General features: G+C 41.1%; 1 protein-coding gene across 5 annotated transcripts in view; it reads right to left on the bottom strand.

Annotated features, from left to right (window-relative positions):
* Positions 1-21,838, bottom strand: part of FAT3 (FAT atypical cadherin 3) — a 667,149-nt gene that overhangs the window by 502,242 nt on the left and 143,069 nt on the right. For all 5 annotated transcript variants that reach the window (XM_019450067.2, XM_019450069.2, XM_019450068.2 and 2 more), the window contains exon 2: positions 14,409-17,717. In XM_019450067.2, coding sequence (XP_019305612.2) covers positions 14,409-17,700 — 3,292 coding nt within the window. In that variant the 5' untranslated portion in view covers positions 17,701-17,717. The remainder of the gene's footprint in view (positions 1-14,408; positions 17,718-21,838) is intronic.

Below are 21,838 nucleotides of genomic sequence, written 5' to 3'. Positions count from 1 at the left end.
ATAACATACATAAAACCTTGGTGTGTGAATATAATTCATTCTGGAAACAGGCTTGGCTTGTAATTCAAAGCACTTGTATATCAAAGCGAATTTCAAGAACCATTGGCTCAGTTGTGGTGACGTGATGTTCGGCATCATGTACTACTGACATTGCAAGGCATCGCTCATTTATCAAATTAAAATTTATTAGAAATGTTTGCCTGCCTTATGGAACACTCACAGTACAAGTTACCCACAATCCAAGATTTTACTGTATATGATATGTCATAACATATGACATCATATATTGTAATATCAAATATATACCATAAATTATGTAGAATATATATACTACTATGATATGTTATGTTATTTCGCATGATGTACTTTATATTATTATAGTATATCATGTATTTATTATGCTGAAAACACTTTAGTCTATATTACATGTTCATTATATTATATGTTATACAATATACAATGTATTATATGTATATACATTATATTATATATATGTATATACGTTATATGTTATATAATATACAATGTATTTTATATATATATATATATATATATACACACACACATATATACAATGTACAACATATATCACAATAAATGATTGGATATTGCAGATATTCCCTTTAAGCTCCTAGCAACGAAGGCCCGTGAGAAAATGGGATGCACTGAGCGGGGTGAAGGTGGCATTTTTCTAGGAGGGCCCAGACATGCAGACCACAGGAGCAGTGTCAGGACAAGCACAAGGGCTGTGGAGTCAGACAACATGAGCTGAAGTTTTGGCTCTGTTACTTCCTAGCTCTGTGCAATCGGGCAAGTTATTCAACCTCTCTAAACTTCAGTTCCCATATCCATAAATCTGCGATAGTAAGAGCACCTGCCTCATAAGTTTAATGTGAGGATTGAGTGAGCTCAAGTATGTGAGACAGCCTGCAGAGTATCTATCTAGCAGAAAGACTCTCCGTAAGGACTCGATGATGGTGGCGATGCTGATGAGGAGGATAAAGAAGGTGATCATTACACTGTGACGAGGAATGAAGAAAGGACAGTCAGTTCAGCAGACAAAACTCAGAAATCTCCCACATCTGGTTCCCTCTCTGCCTCCCTCTGCACTTCCAGCCCATGAATTCATGCAGGCACATTTGATAGAATAGCACTCAGCTGTCACATGCTCACAAGAAAGGAGAGATACTAAAAAGATGTTTTGCCCACATCAATCGAAGAGTACAAAGTGCTGGCACTTTTCCCTTGTAGATCTAAGCACGCCAGGGTCCAGAGAAACGGGAATCGTAATGCCTTGACAAATCAGAGCCTTTGGGACATGTATCCTTCCATGCGGTTGCATGTTCTAAGAGCATGTGCCCAGGTAGCCATCACAATCTTATGGGTTGAGTTTTGTTCTGCTTACGTGTTGTTTTGATGAAAACTTCCAAACGCACTGAACTTCGCTGCCTGAGCCCAATTTGCATGGTGCCGAGATTCACTCAGCTCGGGTGGTGATTCTCTACCACCCTCCAGGCCCCCACTTGTTCCCTAGCCTCCTGACAGGAACTCCCACTACTACAGCAGAGAAATGAGCTCCCCCAAGGCACTGACTGGTAAGGGAGACCTGCCAACAAACACAGCTCCCCAACTGCCCAGGCACACCAAGCACAACCCAGAAGAGCTGAGGACTTAATGCCCAGGGTGGTGAAGCTGATCCGTAAGAGGTCAAAAATGGGAAAGAGATAACAGAAGAACCGCTTGTCCTCCCCTCCGAGCCCAGGCCGAGCGGTCCAAGATGCAAAAGTTCTACGTGTCCTCCCTGGACACACACGGGGAGACTGAGAAACGTGCTGGATGTTGTTGGGAAGCTGTAACCAATTTAATAACGTACCAATTTGTATTTGGTGTCCCTTCCTTCAGACCTGGCTTCCTTTTCCACAATCACCCGTGTTCCCTTGGGATTACACCCTTAATAAAACATTAGCTTCCACTGTAACTTTCGCCCCAGGGTCTGTTTTCTAGGGAACCAGGGCCTCTACAATGACTGGGGCTATTCAGTAATGATCAACTATTACACCGCATAGTAATGAAGCGAAGGGCTCCCTCTGGGTTTCAGCCCTTAAGGAGACACTTAGGGCTGTTTATCCAGAGAGTGTCTGAAGTGTAGTGATTAAGAGCTCAGACTCTGGTACTGGCCTGCCTCATTTAAATCCCAGCTCTACCAGGGCTGGGAAAACTCAGACAGTCATTTAAAATCAAGCTTTTGATTCCTCATCTGTAAGATGTGGATAGCGAGAGTACCCACCTCATGGAATCCTTGTGAAAAGTAAATGAGTTAACACTTATTTAATGGCTAGCATATAACAAACACACAATAGGGGCTAGCTACTTATTTCTCTTGTTGTCTGATTACCAGGGTTACTTCTCACTGTTATTATTAAGCCTTTCTACAGCAATATCCCCCTTGCAATTTCTAAAATACAGTAGGATAGATATCAGGAAGTCTAGCTTATTAGAATTATGTGCAAAGTAAAAGTAAATAAGGTCTGGGCAAAAAACAGGAGTTCAGGTATGTCAGTGCAAATTATTATTCAATAGGCTATTTACAAGGTCCCCAACAGCAATTTTTTTTTTTTTTGCTTACATCCTAGTTCTTGAGTGTATCCTACCAAATTCTGAAGTTCTCAATTATCAAGGTATTATTATACATTTTGCAGTCATGCTATATGAGTGTGGAATACAGAATTATGACTTAGCATTAGCACCCTTGAGTGCCTACACCATCCTACTTAAGAAACACAAGAATTTAGTCATTATAAATGGAATTCTCACTCACTCCAATTCTGATTATTTGCCCTCTAGGCTAAAACCACAGACAAATAAGACTATACCTACACTTTTAGCAACTACAACAATGTTTTATGAAGTTGTTGTTCAAAAACATATCACTGTGTTTTCATTTCCAATTTCATGGGTTTTGTTTTGTTTTTATTTGAGAGAGAGACAGAGAAAAAGAGAATCTCAAATAGGCTCCATGCTTATCTATGCTCAGTATGGACTCTGACACGGGGCTCAGTCCTACAACCCTGGGATCATGACCTGAGTCAAAATCAAGAGTCAAGTGCTCACCCGACTGAGGCACCCAGGCAACCCTCCAAGCTCATTCAGTTTAACCATGTGGTAAACACTCCTTTAGAAATATCCTCAAGTGTTGAGAAAGAAATACATGAACACTGCCCAGATCTGGGGAGAGCTGTAGGATATGCATGAGGGCAAGGGTGGATTTTTAGGAGAAAACTTTTAACTTTGTGTTCCATTTCCATGAACTCATTCAGGATCTCAGGGCCTCATACTGCCTCAAGTCTGATATGATATCCCAAGTATAGAATTCCTTATCAAAACTGACCTTAAGTCAACGTGTTTTTTAAATAATTGCAGGGCTTTATCAACGTTCTAGTCAATGAAATCAGAAGCATACTACCAAAGTCAGCAGCCCATGGGGATGAAAATTATCCACTTGTGAGATATGCTACCAATGTATACATTATAACAGTCATAAATTCGATGATCCATAATCAATTTTAATAATGAAGTGGACATTATGGCTCAGCAAAATCCCTCGTGATTTAGGGGAAACCTCCAAGTCATGCTTTTAGGGTATAGATAATGAGTCTAAATGAAAGAACTCCAACAGTTACTAGGACAGGTCTCAAAGGCCCCTTTCATTTGTTTCCGGATCCCGATGTATCCTACTATTTAATTCCCAAACGTGTGTTATGAAACAGAGTAGGCCCAAGGAACAATGCAATTGTCTCACCAGCCAACTGTTCCAAAAAGGCAGTGAGCCCAAGACTCTAAACTTCTTGACCTTGCAGATTTCTTACTCTTCAAGGGCTGCTTTGGCTACAGAACTTCCAGAGCACTTCCTTGAGATACTGGGACACACCAGGGAGCCAGATCCACTCACATGCAACCTTGATCTTATATCCTTTGCGTGGTCTATCTACTGCCTCAATAATAGCCAAGAGGGATAAAGACCTTAAACCTGGCCCGGGTGTCACTGGCACCAATCTTCAAGTCAGGACTAGCCTTTGCAGCCTGGTCCAGCTCAGTCACTCCCTCCATTGACCTTGAAGATTTACTTCTTTCAGAAAAATGTTCATTTACCAGCATTGTTAGGCAGATGTCCATTTAACATGTAGCTATCTGAGGCAAACCTTAAGCCCCAGGGAGGACCCTAGCAATATTCACATGGTTATACATTTTTATTCATTTTTTGCAAAAGTAATATATTTTAACCACAACAATTTAAAATTTCTTTCTCTTTCCCCTCCAACTCCTCTATTACATTCTGCATCATCAAGGAGAGTGGCTGCAGGCATAAGAGAAAATGGAGTTAAAGATACATTAGGTTTGCATTCAGTGGCATACATTTATGTGGTTCCCCATCAGTCCCAGCTATAGATAAATTGTCGCTAGCCGTCCAGTGCAGGAATGGCTTCCAAAAACACTCCTACCACCTACTGAACCAAGAGACCTGGCAGTCTAGCATGGACATGAAGGACTAGAACTTGCATCACTATATGAACACATCTTGTGGTGGACAGAATTGGGACTACAATTCTGGTGGGGGGAGGAGAAACCAAGCTCAAATGTATGGAGCCAGAGCTAGCTTGTGGAAAATTCCCCAGTCATTAGATATGTATGCTTGTAACTGGAATATTTGGTTCTTGCCTACAGAGTCATAATGAGAATTCTCTCCTGAAATGCAGCACACAAATTATAAACACACCATGATCTTTTTCTTTTGTTGATTAGATTCCCAGAAATGGAAATTACTGGACTCTTTGTTTACCAAGCACAGAAATGTAGCAGTATTAACAGCAAATGTGTCTGTTATAGCTCATACGAAAAAGAAACTCGATCGAGATTTTTTTTTTCAAATTTGACACCAATGTAGAAAATTTACATAGCATTAACAGTAACAAGTCATGACCACAGAGTAACATGTCTAAACTCTCAACAAGAAAAAACAAATTTCAATCAACTAGCACTGGAGGAAAACTAAATAATCTTTCTTCACTTTCTATAGAAACAATTACAGAATTGTTAGCTCATGAAGAGGCAATCAAGCCAAACATGCAACCAAAAAATGTAGGGGAAAGGAAGTATTAGAGAGGTATGTCAGGAGTTTAATCAACAAAATATAATATTATTTTTCCGAGTTTTGTGACATTTGTGGTATTTGTTGAGTTTTAAACTTAAGAGCTGATGTGACTTCTTTCCTCGGTTCAAACAAATGCAGTAATTTTTTTTTTTAATTTTTTTTAACGTTTATTTTTGAGACAGAGAGAGACAGAGCATGAACGGGGGAGGGGCAGAGAGAGAGGGAGACACAGAATCTGAAACAGGCTCCAGGCTCTGAGCAGTCAGCACAGAGCCCCACGCGGGGCTGGAACTCAGGGACCGCGAGATCCTGACCTGAGCCGAAGTCGGACGCTTAACCGACTGAGCCACCCAGGCGCCCCCAAATGCAGTAATTTTATAGTCATGAATGTTTATACTTTTTCTCAAAGCAGGCAACCAACAAATGATACAAGGTAGGCACTTCAAGCCTTACAAAACCTGGATCCGTTTCTGGGGTCAGGCATTCCTTGACAATTAAGCCTTGCTTATATATCATCATCAACTCTCACTGTAATGCTCTGGTTATCTCTCATACTGTCTTGTCTCCAATTGGAATTTGTAAAAATCATCCCACAATGCCAAAGGGTGATGCTGAGGCCACAATAAACATGATGGATGGCTAACACAAGGCACTCACTTACTTTGTGTCACTTACGCATCACACGGTTTGCAATTACATGCTTTTCTGTCTGTACAGCTAGCCCTTGACTTAATCATCTCAGCATCCTTTTTTAGTGCAAAGCACCAGTGTCCACAGGGAACCAGGGAACTACAAATGTAGGAATGAGGGAAAAAAAAAAAAAAAACAGGTGGCAAGAAAAAAGGAAGAAGGGAAATGGGGAAAAGGCAGATTTTTAAGGAAGCAAGTGGAGAAAAAAAACCTATAAAAGTTGTTTAAGCTGTATTTTATAGATATTGGGGGTAAACCACAAAGGCTTTATGTTTTTACCATAGTATCTTTGCGTGTGTGTTTGTACACCTCAATTTTTTAGCTTAATTGCTCCCACTTTTATTCACTCTGACTCAAGACATTTCATATCGGTACACTATTTTAGCTCAGTATTATTCTCACCACCATACTGCTTTTTAAAAGCAACTAGAATATTAACTATGTTATGCAAATGAAAATGTGAATTTAATCACAAAGAGTGGCCCTAGAGGAGCCACTAAATCCTCCAACGTCCAAAGAGAAAATTGGAGACTCCTATTATATTCAGTAAGTCATATACCGGTGCCCAGAATTTAATATAAATTGAATTGAATCCTACACAGAACTCTTTGTAGATTCTGTCTGTCGATAAGACATGCTTTCAGAAAAACTGGCGAGCTAAAAATACAGACTACAGCCCTTTTTCGTTTTCATTTCATTTTCCTTTCAATGAAACATTGTGAATGTAGTGGCATCACATAAATATTTATCAAACTCTATAATTCTTCCAAATGTAATGATAAATGAAAGTATCTTTCACGTGCATACAAAACACCTGCAAAAAACATTTTCAGAAGACTGATATGAAAGGCAAGCTATCTGAAATCAGAACCACTAATAGATGAAGTCATCGTTTGATAGTTTTCGTAACCTCTGCTTACCAGGCGTCTCAAGTTTTACTCTCTGTTAATTTAAGAAATAAAAATAAGGGGCACCTGGATGGCTTAGTTGCTTAAGCATCCAACTTCGACTCAGGTCATGATATCATGGTTTGTGGGTTCGAGCCCCACATCGGGCTCTGTGCTGACAGCTCAGAGCCTGGAGCCTGCTTTGGATTCTGTGTCCCTCTCTTGCTCTGCCCCTCCCCTACTCATGCTCTGTCTCTCTGTCTCACTCTCTCTCAAGAATAAATAAACATTTAAAAATTAAAAAAAAAAAAGAAATAAAAATAATTCAGCATCACTTGGCGCCGGGGACCCTGACATGAAGGGCCAGGTAAGCCACTGAAAACTTCCATTATTGATATAAAAGGAAGACCGATTTCAGAGAAAAGAACCACACAGATTTTCAGGTCGTTGGTTTGCCACACTATTTGTATTTCCTCTTCATCATGGTCATTATTTTTATCATTTACTAGTTGCCCAGGAATAACAGCAGCTCAAACTTGATACGCAACACAGACATAATTACAGATTTACACCAACAATCCTCCATTAAAACCTAAATTGCCTTCAGCCAACAGTTAAGAAAAGGTCAAGAAGAAGGCCCCTGCTGAAAAGAGTCATAAAAACATGCTGTTCATTATTTTCCAGAAGCTTCTAATCCTCTCTCCCACCTGGCTTATATGATAGCTACTAAGTTCATCTGAATGTTGCACAGTCTTCAGGGATCCTCCGGGAAACATTTTTTTTCTCTTAAATAATTATGATCAAAAGTCTAGAGCTGAGGTTAAAACTCCAGAGCCAAGAAAAGTTTCTGCTGTCACTGATTATAACTTCATTCCCCTCCTTTGCTTGCTCTGATCCCAAGGGGAAATTTTCAGGGCAAGCTTGGGCCAGAATTCAGGGAATCTCTTTAGATTTTGGTGGGTGGAGGTAAAAATATCGCCTTGAAAAAAGAATGAGGACGGAGAATGCCATTTGGTCTGGAATGATCAGGAATTGCACCAAAGTCAGCAAATAACATCCTTATTACTGCTCAGCTTGTCAAAGAGGAGTTAACATGCAAGTTTGGGGGAAAGAAGCTGGAAAGATTAATAGCCATCCAGAAGATGAAATAGGATTTCTGGCACCTCTGGATGTAAGCAAAAGGAAGCTTATATTTTATTACATTATGTAAGAGACATGCTACTATGGGAATTACCCACCCCTTTAAATATGTGGGCTAGGGCTAATGGTTTCTTCAGTGACAAAAAGCTCCTCATTTTTCACACAACACAGATTTTCTCCTTCCCAGTTTTCATTCACCCCCTGTGGACTATCTGATGATTAGAGACTGCAGATAAAAGAGTACTGGGCTCAGCACTGGTACTGGCAAACAACCCTTCAGTTGAACTAAGTAAACAAAAGCTACTCAGTTGTATTGCCCTATTACTGTATTGTATTATTCTTCCCGGGGCACCAGCTGAAATGTGTCCTTCTCACTGGAGAAGATCAAGGTACAGCATCACAACATTTGAGAGCCTGAAAGATCCTGGTAGCACACCATCCAGCCATATCCCTTCTTCCTCTGTCTGTTGGGAGATGGTCTTCAGCAAAGCAAAAACCGTCTGCTCATTGTAGACAATAGATGGAAAGCATAACTAGATGGGGACCCGAAGTCCTCTGGTTTCACTTTCTTTCCTCGCAAAATGAAAGCAGTGGGTAATTACTCTCTCTCTACCGTTTCTCCAGGCCTCCGGTGGAATGTGCCGACACACAGCACCGCAGAAACCGGGGTGGACGGGATTTGCTGGAAAACACCAGCCTCAGAAATATTTTTAAACATACAATCTGTTTTAGAAATCTTTACATAAAAAAATATTGCAGCAGTCAGGTCCTAACAGAGAACAGAAGGCACACACTCCAACAGGGTAATTGGGAAGCGTTTAGTAAACAGACTATTTACCAAGGTGTGGGCAGGGTTTAGGGGCAATGATGCGGTCTCTAGGGTCAGGAACAGCAGGGAGCTGTGTCTACCCCCAACAGAGATGCAGCCAGGCCACAGTAGCCGGGGTGGAAAGAATCAGAGGGATATATCCCCTGCCCTGACTCTCTTCTTCTCTATGTTCCCAGGGGCAGAACCAACAGATGTCAGGGAACAAAGAGCCCACTGGCCAAGGAACTGAGGCACCCGGACACAAAGCAGAAAGAAGGGTGGAAAATGGGTCTGGAGAGGTAAACGGGAGACAGCTAGTACAGACACAGAAGGCAATTACAAAGTTATGTTTACTTACTGCTGGAATAAATGATAATTAACTTTACAGTGTTCGAGAAGTGTGAGAAGCCTCTTTTGGGTGTCCGATTGAATCCAACCACGCATTAGGTTTCCTAAGCCTCAGCTGATTCTACGCAAACATTTGGAATAAAGAGAGCATTCTATGCTCACATACGTTGGAGAAATGCTGGCTGGAGTTTCAAATTAAAGAAAGGTAAATACAGATGCACATGTGTTGTGCATGTGAGTCCCTCTCCTAAGACACCAGATGTATGAAAATAAGGAAACAACTGTGCCTACCTCGTGGCGTGGCTGAACGAGACAGGAGTATCATAAAGCATTCTGCACAGAAGTTGGCACATAGATGGTGCTCAGTAAATATCAACCACTGCGGCCATGGCCACCAGCATCACCACCTGCAGCTGCATTCTGACCTCTCAGACGGCCTGGGAAACTTCCCACCACAGAAGACCGAAGTCTTACACTTGTAGCTCTGTGTCACTAGGTGCCTGTCCCTGTCCTTACACATAAGTAAGCACATGATTAATGTTAGATTATGAGACAGTGGTGAGAACTGCTGTATCTCATGCCAGGATGCAGGCTGCATTAGTATGTAGTAATTCTTCCCTCCTCTCCATCCCTCTGTAAAAGAAACATTCTGTGCCCCACCCCAGTGTCAAGCCTGGCCCCATGGCCTGCTTCGGCTAACAGAATGTGGGTCAGTTTTGAGCAGCGGCTTCAAGAGGCACCACAAGCTTCCAACAGCCCTCCTGAGCCCTGACCTCCACCCTGAGGAAAACAGCACATCCCAGACAATGTGGGTACTCCTTCACCCGGGTGCTGGCATCAGCAGGCATGTGGGGCAGGCTAGAATTCAATCCACAGTTGCTACTTCAACTGTTCTGTCAGACTTGGGAGCAAGGAGAAGAGCTGTCTGTTTCCAGAAATCTTTAGATTCTGTGGTTGTTTGTTACACAGAAATAATACAAAAAAAACCTAATACGCATGCTTAACAAAGTTACTCTAGCATGCTAATGTGGCAAAGAGAGGAGCTCACAAGAGATTTAGAGTCTGCCAGTCCCAGCTCTGACAAACTCCTAGATATGTCACCCTGACTGAATGAGTCTCATGAACCCCCACCTTGCTGGATTCCTGTGACAATTAGAAACAGCACCCACAAAGCCCCTAGCATGATGCCGGCACATAATAGATACTTGGTAAATGAAAAAAATATATATAATGAGCAATAATGGACGGCAAAAATATCTCCCCAATCATCCATGACTAATGCGCTGAACTAGAAAGTGTTGATCCCAATTAAAATATTTCCTTAACCTCAGATAAATAAAACAATGAAATCATTGCTCTAGTTTGCAGCTTACAAAAGAATCTAATAGAAAAGCACAGTTGAAAAAAAATACAATGTGCTCTTTCTAAACCTTCTAAAACTTCTGAGTCGTCAAGAATATGAATTCCTGTTGTGTCAAAGAATAAGAATGCATTCTTTGTGAAGGAAAAATGATTAAATTGCATCTTCCAGACTAGTAATTTAAATTGTGATCAAATCCACTGTAGCTGGGGGCCTCCCAGTTAATCCATTTACTGTGAACATTATTAAACATTTATTAAATGCCTGTGCGTGGTAAAAAAATTTCAAAGGTATGGTTTTGTTCGCTGAGCACCAAAAAAAAAAAAAAAAAAAAAAGTCAAGAACATAAAACTACTAAATGGATCAACTAATCCCGGCATATGCAGTTTCACAAAACAGGAGCACAGCAATTACCGAAGCACAGAAATAGATTTTTGATCCATCGGGAAGGCATTCAGAAAACTATCACCACTAATGAATAATAGAAGATTTATTCAGATTGTAAAACTTGACTAGGAAGGAAATTTATCTAAAATATGAGCTCAATTTCCTGCCTTTCAAAAGAATACGGAAAAGGACTTTGCAGAAAAGATACAATCTGGGAGACAGTCTCTAAGGAGTCCAAGTAAATCCAGGGTAGGGTTTCCAAGGCACCTATAGAAGGAATGCTTGGAGGGCTTAAATGAAGATCCCCGGGCTACTACCCCACACCTACTGAATCAGAATCTTGGGGGAAAGGGCCCAGGAATCTGTATTTGTTACCAAATTCTCCAGCTGATTCATGTGCACTCCTAAGTTTGAGAACCACTAGACAATGCAAGCCATTAAATAACCTTTGGCAGCTAACTTAAAGGTTCTTGAAAGACAAAAACCCAAACAAGTTTAGCCCACTCCATGCCAAAAGGACCAAAGGAAGACAATAGAGTCTGGACTTGAGACTCAGTGACAGCTGCAGGGCTAAACAGCCATTCATTCTGCCAGGAGTGCAGGCCGTGATTTTTAGCACTTGGAGGCAAAGAGCTGATGGAAGCTTCAACGGTAATGCAAACCCAACAGCACCATGGTGATGACTTCTCCTGTTGGACATACATTGGCCAAAATTCTCCTCAACCCCAGCATCCCCCTGGCACACGTCCTGGCAATCACTCCTCGTCAGTTTTCTGGGCTTGCATTTTAAAATAAACAGAAGGGGAGAGGGGAGAAAGTAAGATGGTTAAGGATATTATCACATGGAAATTCTGAAATTCATAAAAAATTTCAACACCCAGTCCCATAATGTATTTTTTTCTATAACAGAAAGAAAAACATAGTTATACTTTCTAAGAGAGGGGGAAATCCGTAAAGGGGGCAAAAAACTGCTACAATAGGGGCACCTTGGTGGCTCAGTCGGTTAAGTGTCCGACTTTGGCTCAGGTCATGATCTCACAGTTTGTGAATTCAAGCCCCGCGTCAGGCTGTGTGCTGACAGCCTGGAGCCTGCTTCAGATTCTGTGTCTCTCTTGTTCTCTCTGCCCCTCCCCCGCTCATGCTCTGTCTCTGTCTCTGTCTCTCTCTCTCTCAAAAATAAACATTAAAAAAATTTTTTTAATAAATAAATACAAACTGCTGCAATAGTTTTAAAAATTAAAAATTCTCTGGGGAAGTAAATCAGAATGTGTAGGAATGCAAAGAAAGGAACACCGAGTTAGGACAGAGGAGACAAGTGGGTTCTAGGTCCATCTATATCCTACTAATGGGTCTGTGACCTCCCACAACTCATTTAGCTAGTCTTTCACCCAAAGGAGTTAATGTTTACCAGTGAGAGCATTTTAAGTAACAAAGCAATGTCAAAATATAAGTAGTGACATTATCATCCATGGCAAAATTTATTTTATACAATCCAGAATCTAACGGAACAAAGAACAGTGCGTTGTTGTTTTTGTTTGTTTGTTTATTTTAAATAGAGGCAAAGGATACCAAACTCTTGGAGTCAAGAATTACAAGGGAAGCTATATCATCAGATGAACAATACATGTATTTTCTGAAATCACACGCAAGATGAGAACAAAATAACATGGTACCAGTAGGGAAAATCTAGGCTACTCTCACCATATTGCTGCTGCTCTTCCCTGCATCAAGCTACACCAAGACGAAACTTCCAAATACAAACAACTCAACGTGGCTGATGTAGTCTTCTAGGGAGCAGCAGTTAATGATTCCACCTGATGCCTTCCTGTTTGACCTACCTTACACACATCCACCTGAGTCCCAACGATAAGCTTCTCTCACTGGAGAGCCACCAACAATGAGACTGAGAGTTTTGAAAAAGAAAGGGGGACTAAGGGCCAGTGCCATCAGTCAATGAACCCAGGGCTGTAAGGACTTTGAAAACAGTTTAACACTTATTACCTAATAGATTTTAGATCAACACCAAATTCAAGTGTATCTAGAAACATGAGGAAGTCCATACATGTCTTTAAATGGAAGACAGCATAGAATACTGCAGTTACTTAGAGCTGAGTTTGAAATGAGGCTCCAAATCATCTGTCTTCTCTGCGTATCAGTTCATGAATTGATGATTATTAGTTGTACCTCATGGGGCGGTTGGGAGAATTAAATAAGACCTTACTATAAAAGTCTTCATAAAATGTTGTGCCCACCTTCAGTATTCCATGAAGTCACTGGTAGCAGTGCAAAGTATTACTAGAAAGTAGATGCTCGGTAAAGATACTGCCCTTCCCTTCTCATTTTGTATTTCAAAAATGAAAATACGTTTCAGTGGAATGAAAAGTGATATATAATAAAATAGAGTGTGTGGCTAAATCAGAACACAATTTTCTTGATATTTACCTTCATTATGGCTATGGAGACCAATTTTACAATTTACACTGGCCATAATTACAGTCCATGTATATAAAAATTACAGTTTAAATTTGTGATGGTACAGTTTTGCAACTTCTATCCAATATTTAATACAATTCCTCAAATTCTCTTTCTATCACTATAATAACACCTGTTTTAATCATCACTACCTGTTTTAATCACCATTATCCTTACTGGGAGCAAAGCACCCAGTGAGTGTTGCAGTGTGTTAATATGTATTAATGTACCCCGAAAGCTGTGAAGTGCTAATATTACCATTTACACAAGAATAGAGAAGACACAACCCCTGTCATGAGATGACTACAATCTGAAGACCACTAGAAAATGCACAGTGCTAATCATGAAACACACACACATATGCACATGTCTGGGCACATGTACATTTAAAGATAAATAATGACAATAATAAGAACAGAAAATGTGTGTGTGTGTGTGTGTGTGTGTGTGTGTGTGTGTGTGTGTGAATATAATGGGTGGGGGACAATGAAAATATTGAGGTAAAGTTGCCCCATATTTTAAAATGTCTCTATACAACAATCAAGTCTTATAAATAAAATCTTAAAATCAATTTTTATCAGCAAAATCCACAACATGCCCCCTCTAGCCGATCACGAAAACACTGGCGGAAGCATACTGCCATATATTAATTGAGTATCCACAGTGTGAATGCCTGTCGTTCAAAGGCCAGATGTGCCTGTGAAACATGAAAGCAACTACTGCAATATCACTCCAGCAAAGCTTTACTAGAAAGGGAAAGACTGGTGTATAAGATCCATCTGAAAATCCATTTCACACTTCTAATTTAAAGCCAATTCAAATGTAATTTACTTTATCAGGGCCTTTAATTTAGTGAAGGTCAGAAGTGCAATCAACAGAGGTGAAAATTACTTACGCTTATCAAAAGATAAGCTGGTAATAGTGCAGAACAAGAGAAACAAAACACAGGGATTCCCATTGAAAACCATGGTTAGCACCACTGTATAAACATGTCTTCTCACAAACCGATGCATTCTGAGATAAAGCTTTTACTTGTGTCATCTCTGCACCGAATGCAACCTCATTTGTCGTTCTATTTCAGTGTGAGAATATTCCTTCTCTTCTCCAATGTTACATACAATTCGCGAGAGGTGAAACAATACTTGTGGCACAAAATATTAAACTTACCGCTCTCGTCATCTATATTGAACCTTCCAAGACCACTGCCATCCCTGATGGAGTACTGGATCTCTCCATCCCTCCCAGAGTCCTCATCTTGGGCAGCCACCTGCAGTACGCTTGTTCCAATGCGTGAGTTTTCTTTTACAGATCCAACGACAGCAAAGTCTGGGAAGTAGGGAGTATGGAGGTTTTCGTTGACATCCACCACCTCCACCTCAACAAAGGAAACAGATGACAGAGAGACCGGTCGTCCTTTGTCTTTGGCCCGAACCGTGAGGTTGTAGAACTGCTGCTTTTCATAGTCCAGCTCTTTGCTCAAGCGAATGGCACCACTGGCTTTATCTATTTCAAATCTCCCATTATAGTCATTGACCAAAGAATAGCGCACTTGACCCCCTAGCCCAAGATCTGGATCATGGGTCTCCAGCCAAGCAATGACAGTGCCAACAGGGAGATCTTCAAGAACCTTCACACTATAGCTACTGGGAATGAAAGCCGGGGAACAGTCATTGACATCATCCAAAAAAACCTTAAGAGTGACAACCGAAAACAGCTGCTGGCCACTTTCTGCCTTGTCTCTAGCTTCTATTTTTAAGGAGTAGTTTGCTTTAGATTCCCGGTCCAATTGGTCGGCTACATAAATGATTCCAGTTGAGCTGTTGATAGCAAACTGCTGAGTATCTGTCAAGACTGAATAAGTCACTTCACCATTAGAACCCAAGTCTTTGTCTCTGGCTTCCACCTGAATAATCTCAGTACCAATACTTGAACTTTCAAGAATGTTAACTGAGTAGCTGTCCTGAAGAAAGACTGGGCTATTGTCATTAGCATCCTCCACATTGATGGTCAGCAACCTCCACGAAGATTTTTGTGGATTACCTAAATCGTAGATGGTGATATTAAGGAGATAGAGGTCTGTGTGTTCTCGGTCCATAGGCAGAAGGACTTTAAGTTGCCCAGTCTCCATATCGATATTAAAACAACTATCCGTATTCCCATCAGATATTGTGAATAGCACCTTTCCATTAAAGCCAGAGTCGGCATCATAGGCTTTGATCTTCAGGATGTTAGCACCAACGGGCAGATTCTCCTTCACAGCTACGTCAGAAGGAAATGACTTGTCAAAATGCGGCCCTTGCCTATTAACTGAATAAAAGTCGAGAAATCCATCTTCCAGATTCAGTTTCCCATTTGCTTTTGCCTTAATGAGTAGCTTCTCTGCCAGCTTCTGAGCCACACGAGTTTCTCGGCAACTGAAGCTCTTTGAAGACACCTTCCCATGCAGGACTGAAATATTAACAGACATGGGGTCCGCAAAATTCTCTCCATCGGTTGCTGTAATCCTTAGGGCAAAATTACCATTTTTGATGCCAGAATTCATCAGTGACTTTTTAAGCTGTAAAACACCAGAGTCTGGGTTTAAATAAAAGAAACCAAGTTCATTTCCGGAGATGATTTTGTACTTTACAAGTTCAAGTTCATCAATATCAATTGCTGAGACAGCTGTGATGTGACCCCCAACTGGAAAGTCATAGGAAATAACTCCCTGGCAAGCCACTTTTTCAAAAAGAGGGCTGTTGTCATTGACATTTCCTATTCGAATAGTCACATTGACTTCACTTTCATGGCGGTATGGCGAACCCCAGTCAGAGGCTCTTACGATGAACCTGTAAGTTTCTGGAGAGGATTCAAAATCCAATTCTTCAGTTGTGCTAATAACACCTGTAAACTGGTTAATGGCAAATGGTAACAGATTAAGACTGGCAATACTGTAGGTGATGTACCCATTTTCCCCTTTATCCTTATCAGAAGCTGAAACCATCAGAACGCTTGTGCCCACCGGAACACTTTCATTCACAAAAGCATCATACAGCGGCTGCTGAAATTCTGGGGTGTGGTCATTCGCATCTTCTATGCCGATGGTAACTTGTGCTTTTAAATCTCCTTCCTTGTTTGTCACGTCCAGTTTATAAACCTCCTTCTTAACAGTATTCAGTGGCTGTGCTGTGACAATCAGACCTGACCGAGGATTAATTTTGAAGTACTGTGCATCCTCACCAGGAGATAATTTGTATTCCACATCTAGCGGTTCGGGACTTAATTTTACTATAGCAACCACAACACCAGGAGGGGAAAATTCACTAATGCTCACATCATACATTTCTTTTTCAAATCTAACTGGGACACTGTCTCTTTGGGGGTTGGCAATGTGGACTATCCTTACTGCTGAAAATTTCTGAGGTGACCCCTTATCTTTTGCTTGAAGAGTGAGATTGTAGCCATAAGGAAAGCTCTCCCAGTCAACCTTCTTTCTCTCCTTAATCTTGTACTCATTCATCCACTTGCCTTCCTTAGCCAGGAAGAACTGATCTAAAGGATCCCCAGCGACAATGGAAACAGACTCAATCTCTCCATTGGCCCCTTCATCAAGGTCATCGACTGTCACCACAGCGTATGTCGGCTCTCTGTCCAGTGAGGAAGGAACGTGAGTGACCACGTGGATAGTTGGGGCGTGTTCATTTATACGTTCAATGTGAACATAAAGCTTCGCAGTACTGCTCACTCCGTTGTTTCCATAGAGCTTCATCCCCCGGTCCACAGCCAAAATTTCCAGGTCATACCTATTCTTTTCGTCATAATTTAACCGCCCGCTTAAAGAGATGACGCCACTTGTGGGGTGAACTGAAAAGAGATCAACTTTGTTTTTAAAGTAGTAGTAGAATTCTCCATTGGAGCCGATATCGGCATCTGTTGCTGTCACCTGGGCAACGCTAGTCCTTAAAGGTGTGCTTTCTGCGATTGTAACAGAGTATGTTGTGGGTGAAAACAAAGGTCGCAGATCGTTCATATCTAAAACCTGTATGTTCACTTTGGTCCATGCTTCCAGATCCTCTCCTCTGACAGAACCTTTTACTATCAATAAATAATTGTCCTGAATTTCCCTATTCAATATGGCCGAATTGCCACCTTTAGTTCTTATTCTGAGGAAACAGAAGTCTGCAATGATGACTTCCTCTGCTTTGAAGAAGCCTTCCTCGTCTCCAGATACAATTCTGTATTTGACATCCCAGGACAGATCTATTAAGGTGATGCCCATTCTACCCTGGCTGTGGACGTAGGTCCTTGCTGCTGAGTTCTCATACACGGTAGCATTGTAAACGGAGTGTGTGAAGTGGAAGCCCAGGGGCCCAGTCCCCGGAAGCCCCTGGGAGACTGTGGCCAAAAGCTTGAGAAGCAGGAGAATGAGGCAAGAAGGAGGAGGCCGTGTACCCACACAGTATCCCATAGTTATATCCATCGTATCATACCTCCATCCTGGAATGGGGTGGGGGGGGGGGGAGAAAGAGAGAGAAAAGATAAATTAACCTACAGAAAAGTGGGAGAAGGTGTAGGAATGCACCGTGAAGAAACAGTGCTTTTTAAAAACTTCATTATAATTTTTTTTTTTTTTTTTTACCAAAACATCAATACAAGAAAAAGTTAGAAACCTCATCGTACTAGACAGCAAGAAATTCAGAGTCACTAGGGTTTAACCTGATGTTGTTTGGGTTTTTAAATCCCACTTTTACGCTGCTGCCGCAATTGTTCGTTGAGACAAGATTTCTTGCATTCCGAAGGTCAACTGAGAAATGTACTAGAAGCCTTAAAAAATGCATTTACCTGTCACTTAGAATTACCTGCTAGGCAATTATCCAGTGGAAATAGACAAGTGTACATTTAAAGTACAGTTTAGGGGAGCCCGGGTGGCTCCAACTCTTGGTTTCGGCTCAGGTCATGATCTCATGTTTCATGGGATTGAGCCCCATGTCACGTTCTGTGCTGACAGCATAGAGCCTGCTTGAGATTCTCTCTCTCCCTCTCTCTCTGCCCTTCCCCACTCGCACATGCTCTCTCTGTCTCCCTGTCTCTCTCAAAATAAATAAACAATAAAAAAGTACAGTAAAGTTTAAAAGACAAAGGGATTGAAAAAACATTAACTGCTTATCAAATAGTTTCTAGTGCATTCATATAGTGAAATACTACACAGCTACTAAAAATAATTCTTTTTAAAATGTATATTTTCAAATATGGTAAGATATAATGCTAAGTGGAAAAAAAATATAAAACAATACATGTGGGGGTATCTGGGCTTCTCAGTCAGTAAGTGTCTGACTCTTGATTTCGGCTCAGGTCACAATCTCGTGGTTTGAGTTAAAACCCCTTGTCAGGCTCTGTGCTGGCAGAGTGGGGCTTGCCTGGGATTCTCTCTCTCCCTCTCTCTCTGCCCCCCCGCCTTGCTCTCACTCTCTCTCTCTCTCTCAAAATAAATAAATAAAACATTTTAAAAATCAGTATGTGTGGTTATGATTCTATTATTACTTAAATATCTAAATGCACAATTTCAAATTTACATTTAAAAAGAACTTGAGACACGTGGGTGACTCAGCTAAGCATTCAACTCTTGATCTCAGCTCAGGTCATGATCCCAGGGTCGTGGGACTGAGCCCCGAATCGGGCTCCACACTAAGTGCAGAGTCTGCTTGGGATTCTCTCTCTCCCTCTCTCTGCCCTTCCCCTGCTCACGCTCTTTCTCTCTTTCAAAATAAACAAACTTTAAAGAAGTAAAAATAAAAAGGACTAACTGAGTTGTGGGAGCTAGGGGTTTTTGTATGTTCTAATATTTTTCCAATTAATGTTGGTCATCAATGGTTACACAATTACCTTTATAACTGAACTTTTAAAAGAATTCTTATAAGGCATTATCATCTTTTGTTGTGCTGACTTCAAAACTGATCAAGATTTATGCATAATCCAGTACCATGAGGCTGAATAAAGAAAGCAGAGATGACAATCCCTAAGGAGGTACATAATCTGAGTGATAGCCATGTGTGGACCATGCTACCCAGAACATAGGAGGTAAGAAAGATTCAGTGCCAGAAAAATCTAAATTATATGAGATTTATTTCTTAAAACTAATTTTAAAAATTGCTTCCAATTCATTTCAACAGTCACTATTAAATTTTCATAGTTGCCACAGCCCCATGACTACATAGATTAAGAAATAAAAACACTTTCCTATTTTAATCAATAAAATCTGTCCAGTATTTAAAACAGAGGGTGGATAAAAGGGCTAATTTAACAAGGAACAGCTAAGTCTATTGACACTCTCACAGCTCTGGTTTCTAGAATCCCCCAATTTGGAGTTCTTCCACCAAGAAACAGCCACTGTGGGACCCTCACATTCTCTTCTGCAGGGAATGTGGAGATAAGAGGGGACGGGAAACGAACGCTTCTGTCCACTCTCTCACTCAGGCACTGTATACGACATCTCCCCTTTGTTGTATTTAATCCTTACAACAGCCCTAAATGGTTTCACCCACCTACGTGTTAGGAAACTGCAGGTTAGAGAAGTTAACCTGCACGGTGGGAGCACTGGCTCCATCAATGTTTCCCGGCAGGTAAGGAGCAGAGCAGGGTCCCAAACGCTGGTTTTTCTTACTCCTAAAATGTACGCTTTTCCCCATCACATCATCATTCTCTCTAAATAACCTGTAACCAAGAATTAAGGCCCTCTAGAAGCACTTATGACATAATTTAAATCTGTTGAACTAGTCACCATTCATCATTGATAAAAAAGCATGAAACCCATCTAACGACTCTATTTGGTTATCTCCTTTCTAAACTAGTTACAATTACCATCTGGCTATCGACTGAAAAATAGCCCACAGAAATTTAACATCTTAAACTATTATAAATTATTTGTGTAGTTTATAGAACACTTTCCTACCCAGGGTTGGCAAGGCACACGTTATAACACCCTTTTAGTAGATGAGAATATCCGACTTCACTCTTCTGGTAGCAGAGTCTGGATTAGAACCTAAGCCCTCCCCAGACCCTCACAAGGCTTTCTCATCTCTTTTTTTCCAACCCTGCCTTACAGAAGACTCTAAAGCAAATTCCTTGGCATGTATTTTCTTGGTTCTGACTGAGAATGAGATATGATTTGCTGCTATCACCTGCTGAAGCAAGTCGGGAAATAGAGTTGCAAGTAGAAAGAGTGCAGTTTAATATAGGGGTTTCATAAGCAGAACAGACAGTACAAATGAAAAGTAGAAAGACGAGATAACTTTTTATAAAAGGAGAGAAATTAATTTCACATGCAATGGCTTTGGCTGTCCGTCCTTAGGAAATGGTTCATATGCTAAGTGTGAGAAGCAGCAGCTTGGATGCACAAGGCTCAAATGTGGTACCCAGGAGAAATGGAGAGCCCCCTGGGACCAGTGCAATTAGAGCTTCCTCTTCGTGGAGCACACTCATCTGACACCTGGGGTGACAGAGCCCTCTTTAGGGCTCACAGATACAAACCAGGAGAAGCTTTATTAATACCCCATATCACTCAATAGACTCTCTATTTCATCATTGGAGAACGCTCCAAAGTAGAGGAGGTATTTTTAGGTTCACTAGGGACATAACAGAAGGAGATAAGGCCCTTCTAGGGAATGATCTAAGGCCATGTATAGTCTCGCAAACTAGAAAACTGGGGTTACTCCCAGTATGTCCAGGGAAATACAAATTCTGTTTCTGCCTCACCTCTCACTCGCTGGTCTGTGCCGAGGGCACAGCTTTTGCTGATGCTTTGCCCATGGAGTCTGGACTCCATGGTCATCAGGGAAGAAAACAGCCCTGATGGTAAATTCAGCTCAAATCAACTTTTCTTCGTCCACTCCCCACCCCCATTTTAAACCCTGACTGAAGAGTGGAGCTGCATTTGTGCACCAATCTATTCACAGCACCCAGCATAGTACATGTCATGCAGGAGGGCACCATACTGGTTTGCTGAACAGAGCACTAAGGTACTGATGTAACCAGAGGCCCAGAGGCCCAGAGGCCTTTAACATGGTCCGTTTCCAAATCCCAGAAAATACGCACGTCTTACCTCAGGAAACAGAATCAAGAAATTATATGAACTCAAAGAAGCCTTAAAGATCATCTGATTTGATCTCCTGAGTTAAGAGATGAGGACACTAAGACCCAGAAAGATGAAGAGATTCACTCATACCAGGTCTCAGGACTCCCAGGTTCAGAACTCATCCCAAATGGAAACGTGTGTCAATTGAATTAGTTTTTCTTTGAGTTATGTAACAATCTTAGTGACGAGGTTTATCATCACATGGCAGCGATGGCTGTCTTCTGACACCTTATTAATTTTCCTGGTGCTACTCCCTCCTCTAAGTAGTTAACTGTAAATAAACCTTTAAGTGCCCTGGGGGACAGTTACTTCTACAAACCATTCTGGTAAATCCTTCAAAGCACAGAATGCTGTCATAACATGAAAAAAACATCATTCGATTTCACTATTCGAAAAGTGGTACTTTTGCAGACCGAGTTTTTCTTTCAGCAAAATACACTGCTGCAATGTTTTCCTTATAAAATAGAATCAGTGGTCTTCAATGTGA

Source organism: Panthera pardus, unplaced genomic scaffold (assembly GCF_024362965.1).
Source record: "Panthera pardus isolate Hobbes unplaced genomic scaffold, ASM2436296v1 HiC_scaffold_12, whole genome shotgun sequence".
Lineage (NCBI taxonomy): Eukaryota > Metazoa > Chordata > Mammalia > Carnivora > Felidae > Panthera > Panthera pardus.
The sequence above is the reverse complement of the archived record's forward strand: the minus strand, read 5'-3'. Positions and strand labels throughout refer to the sequence as shown.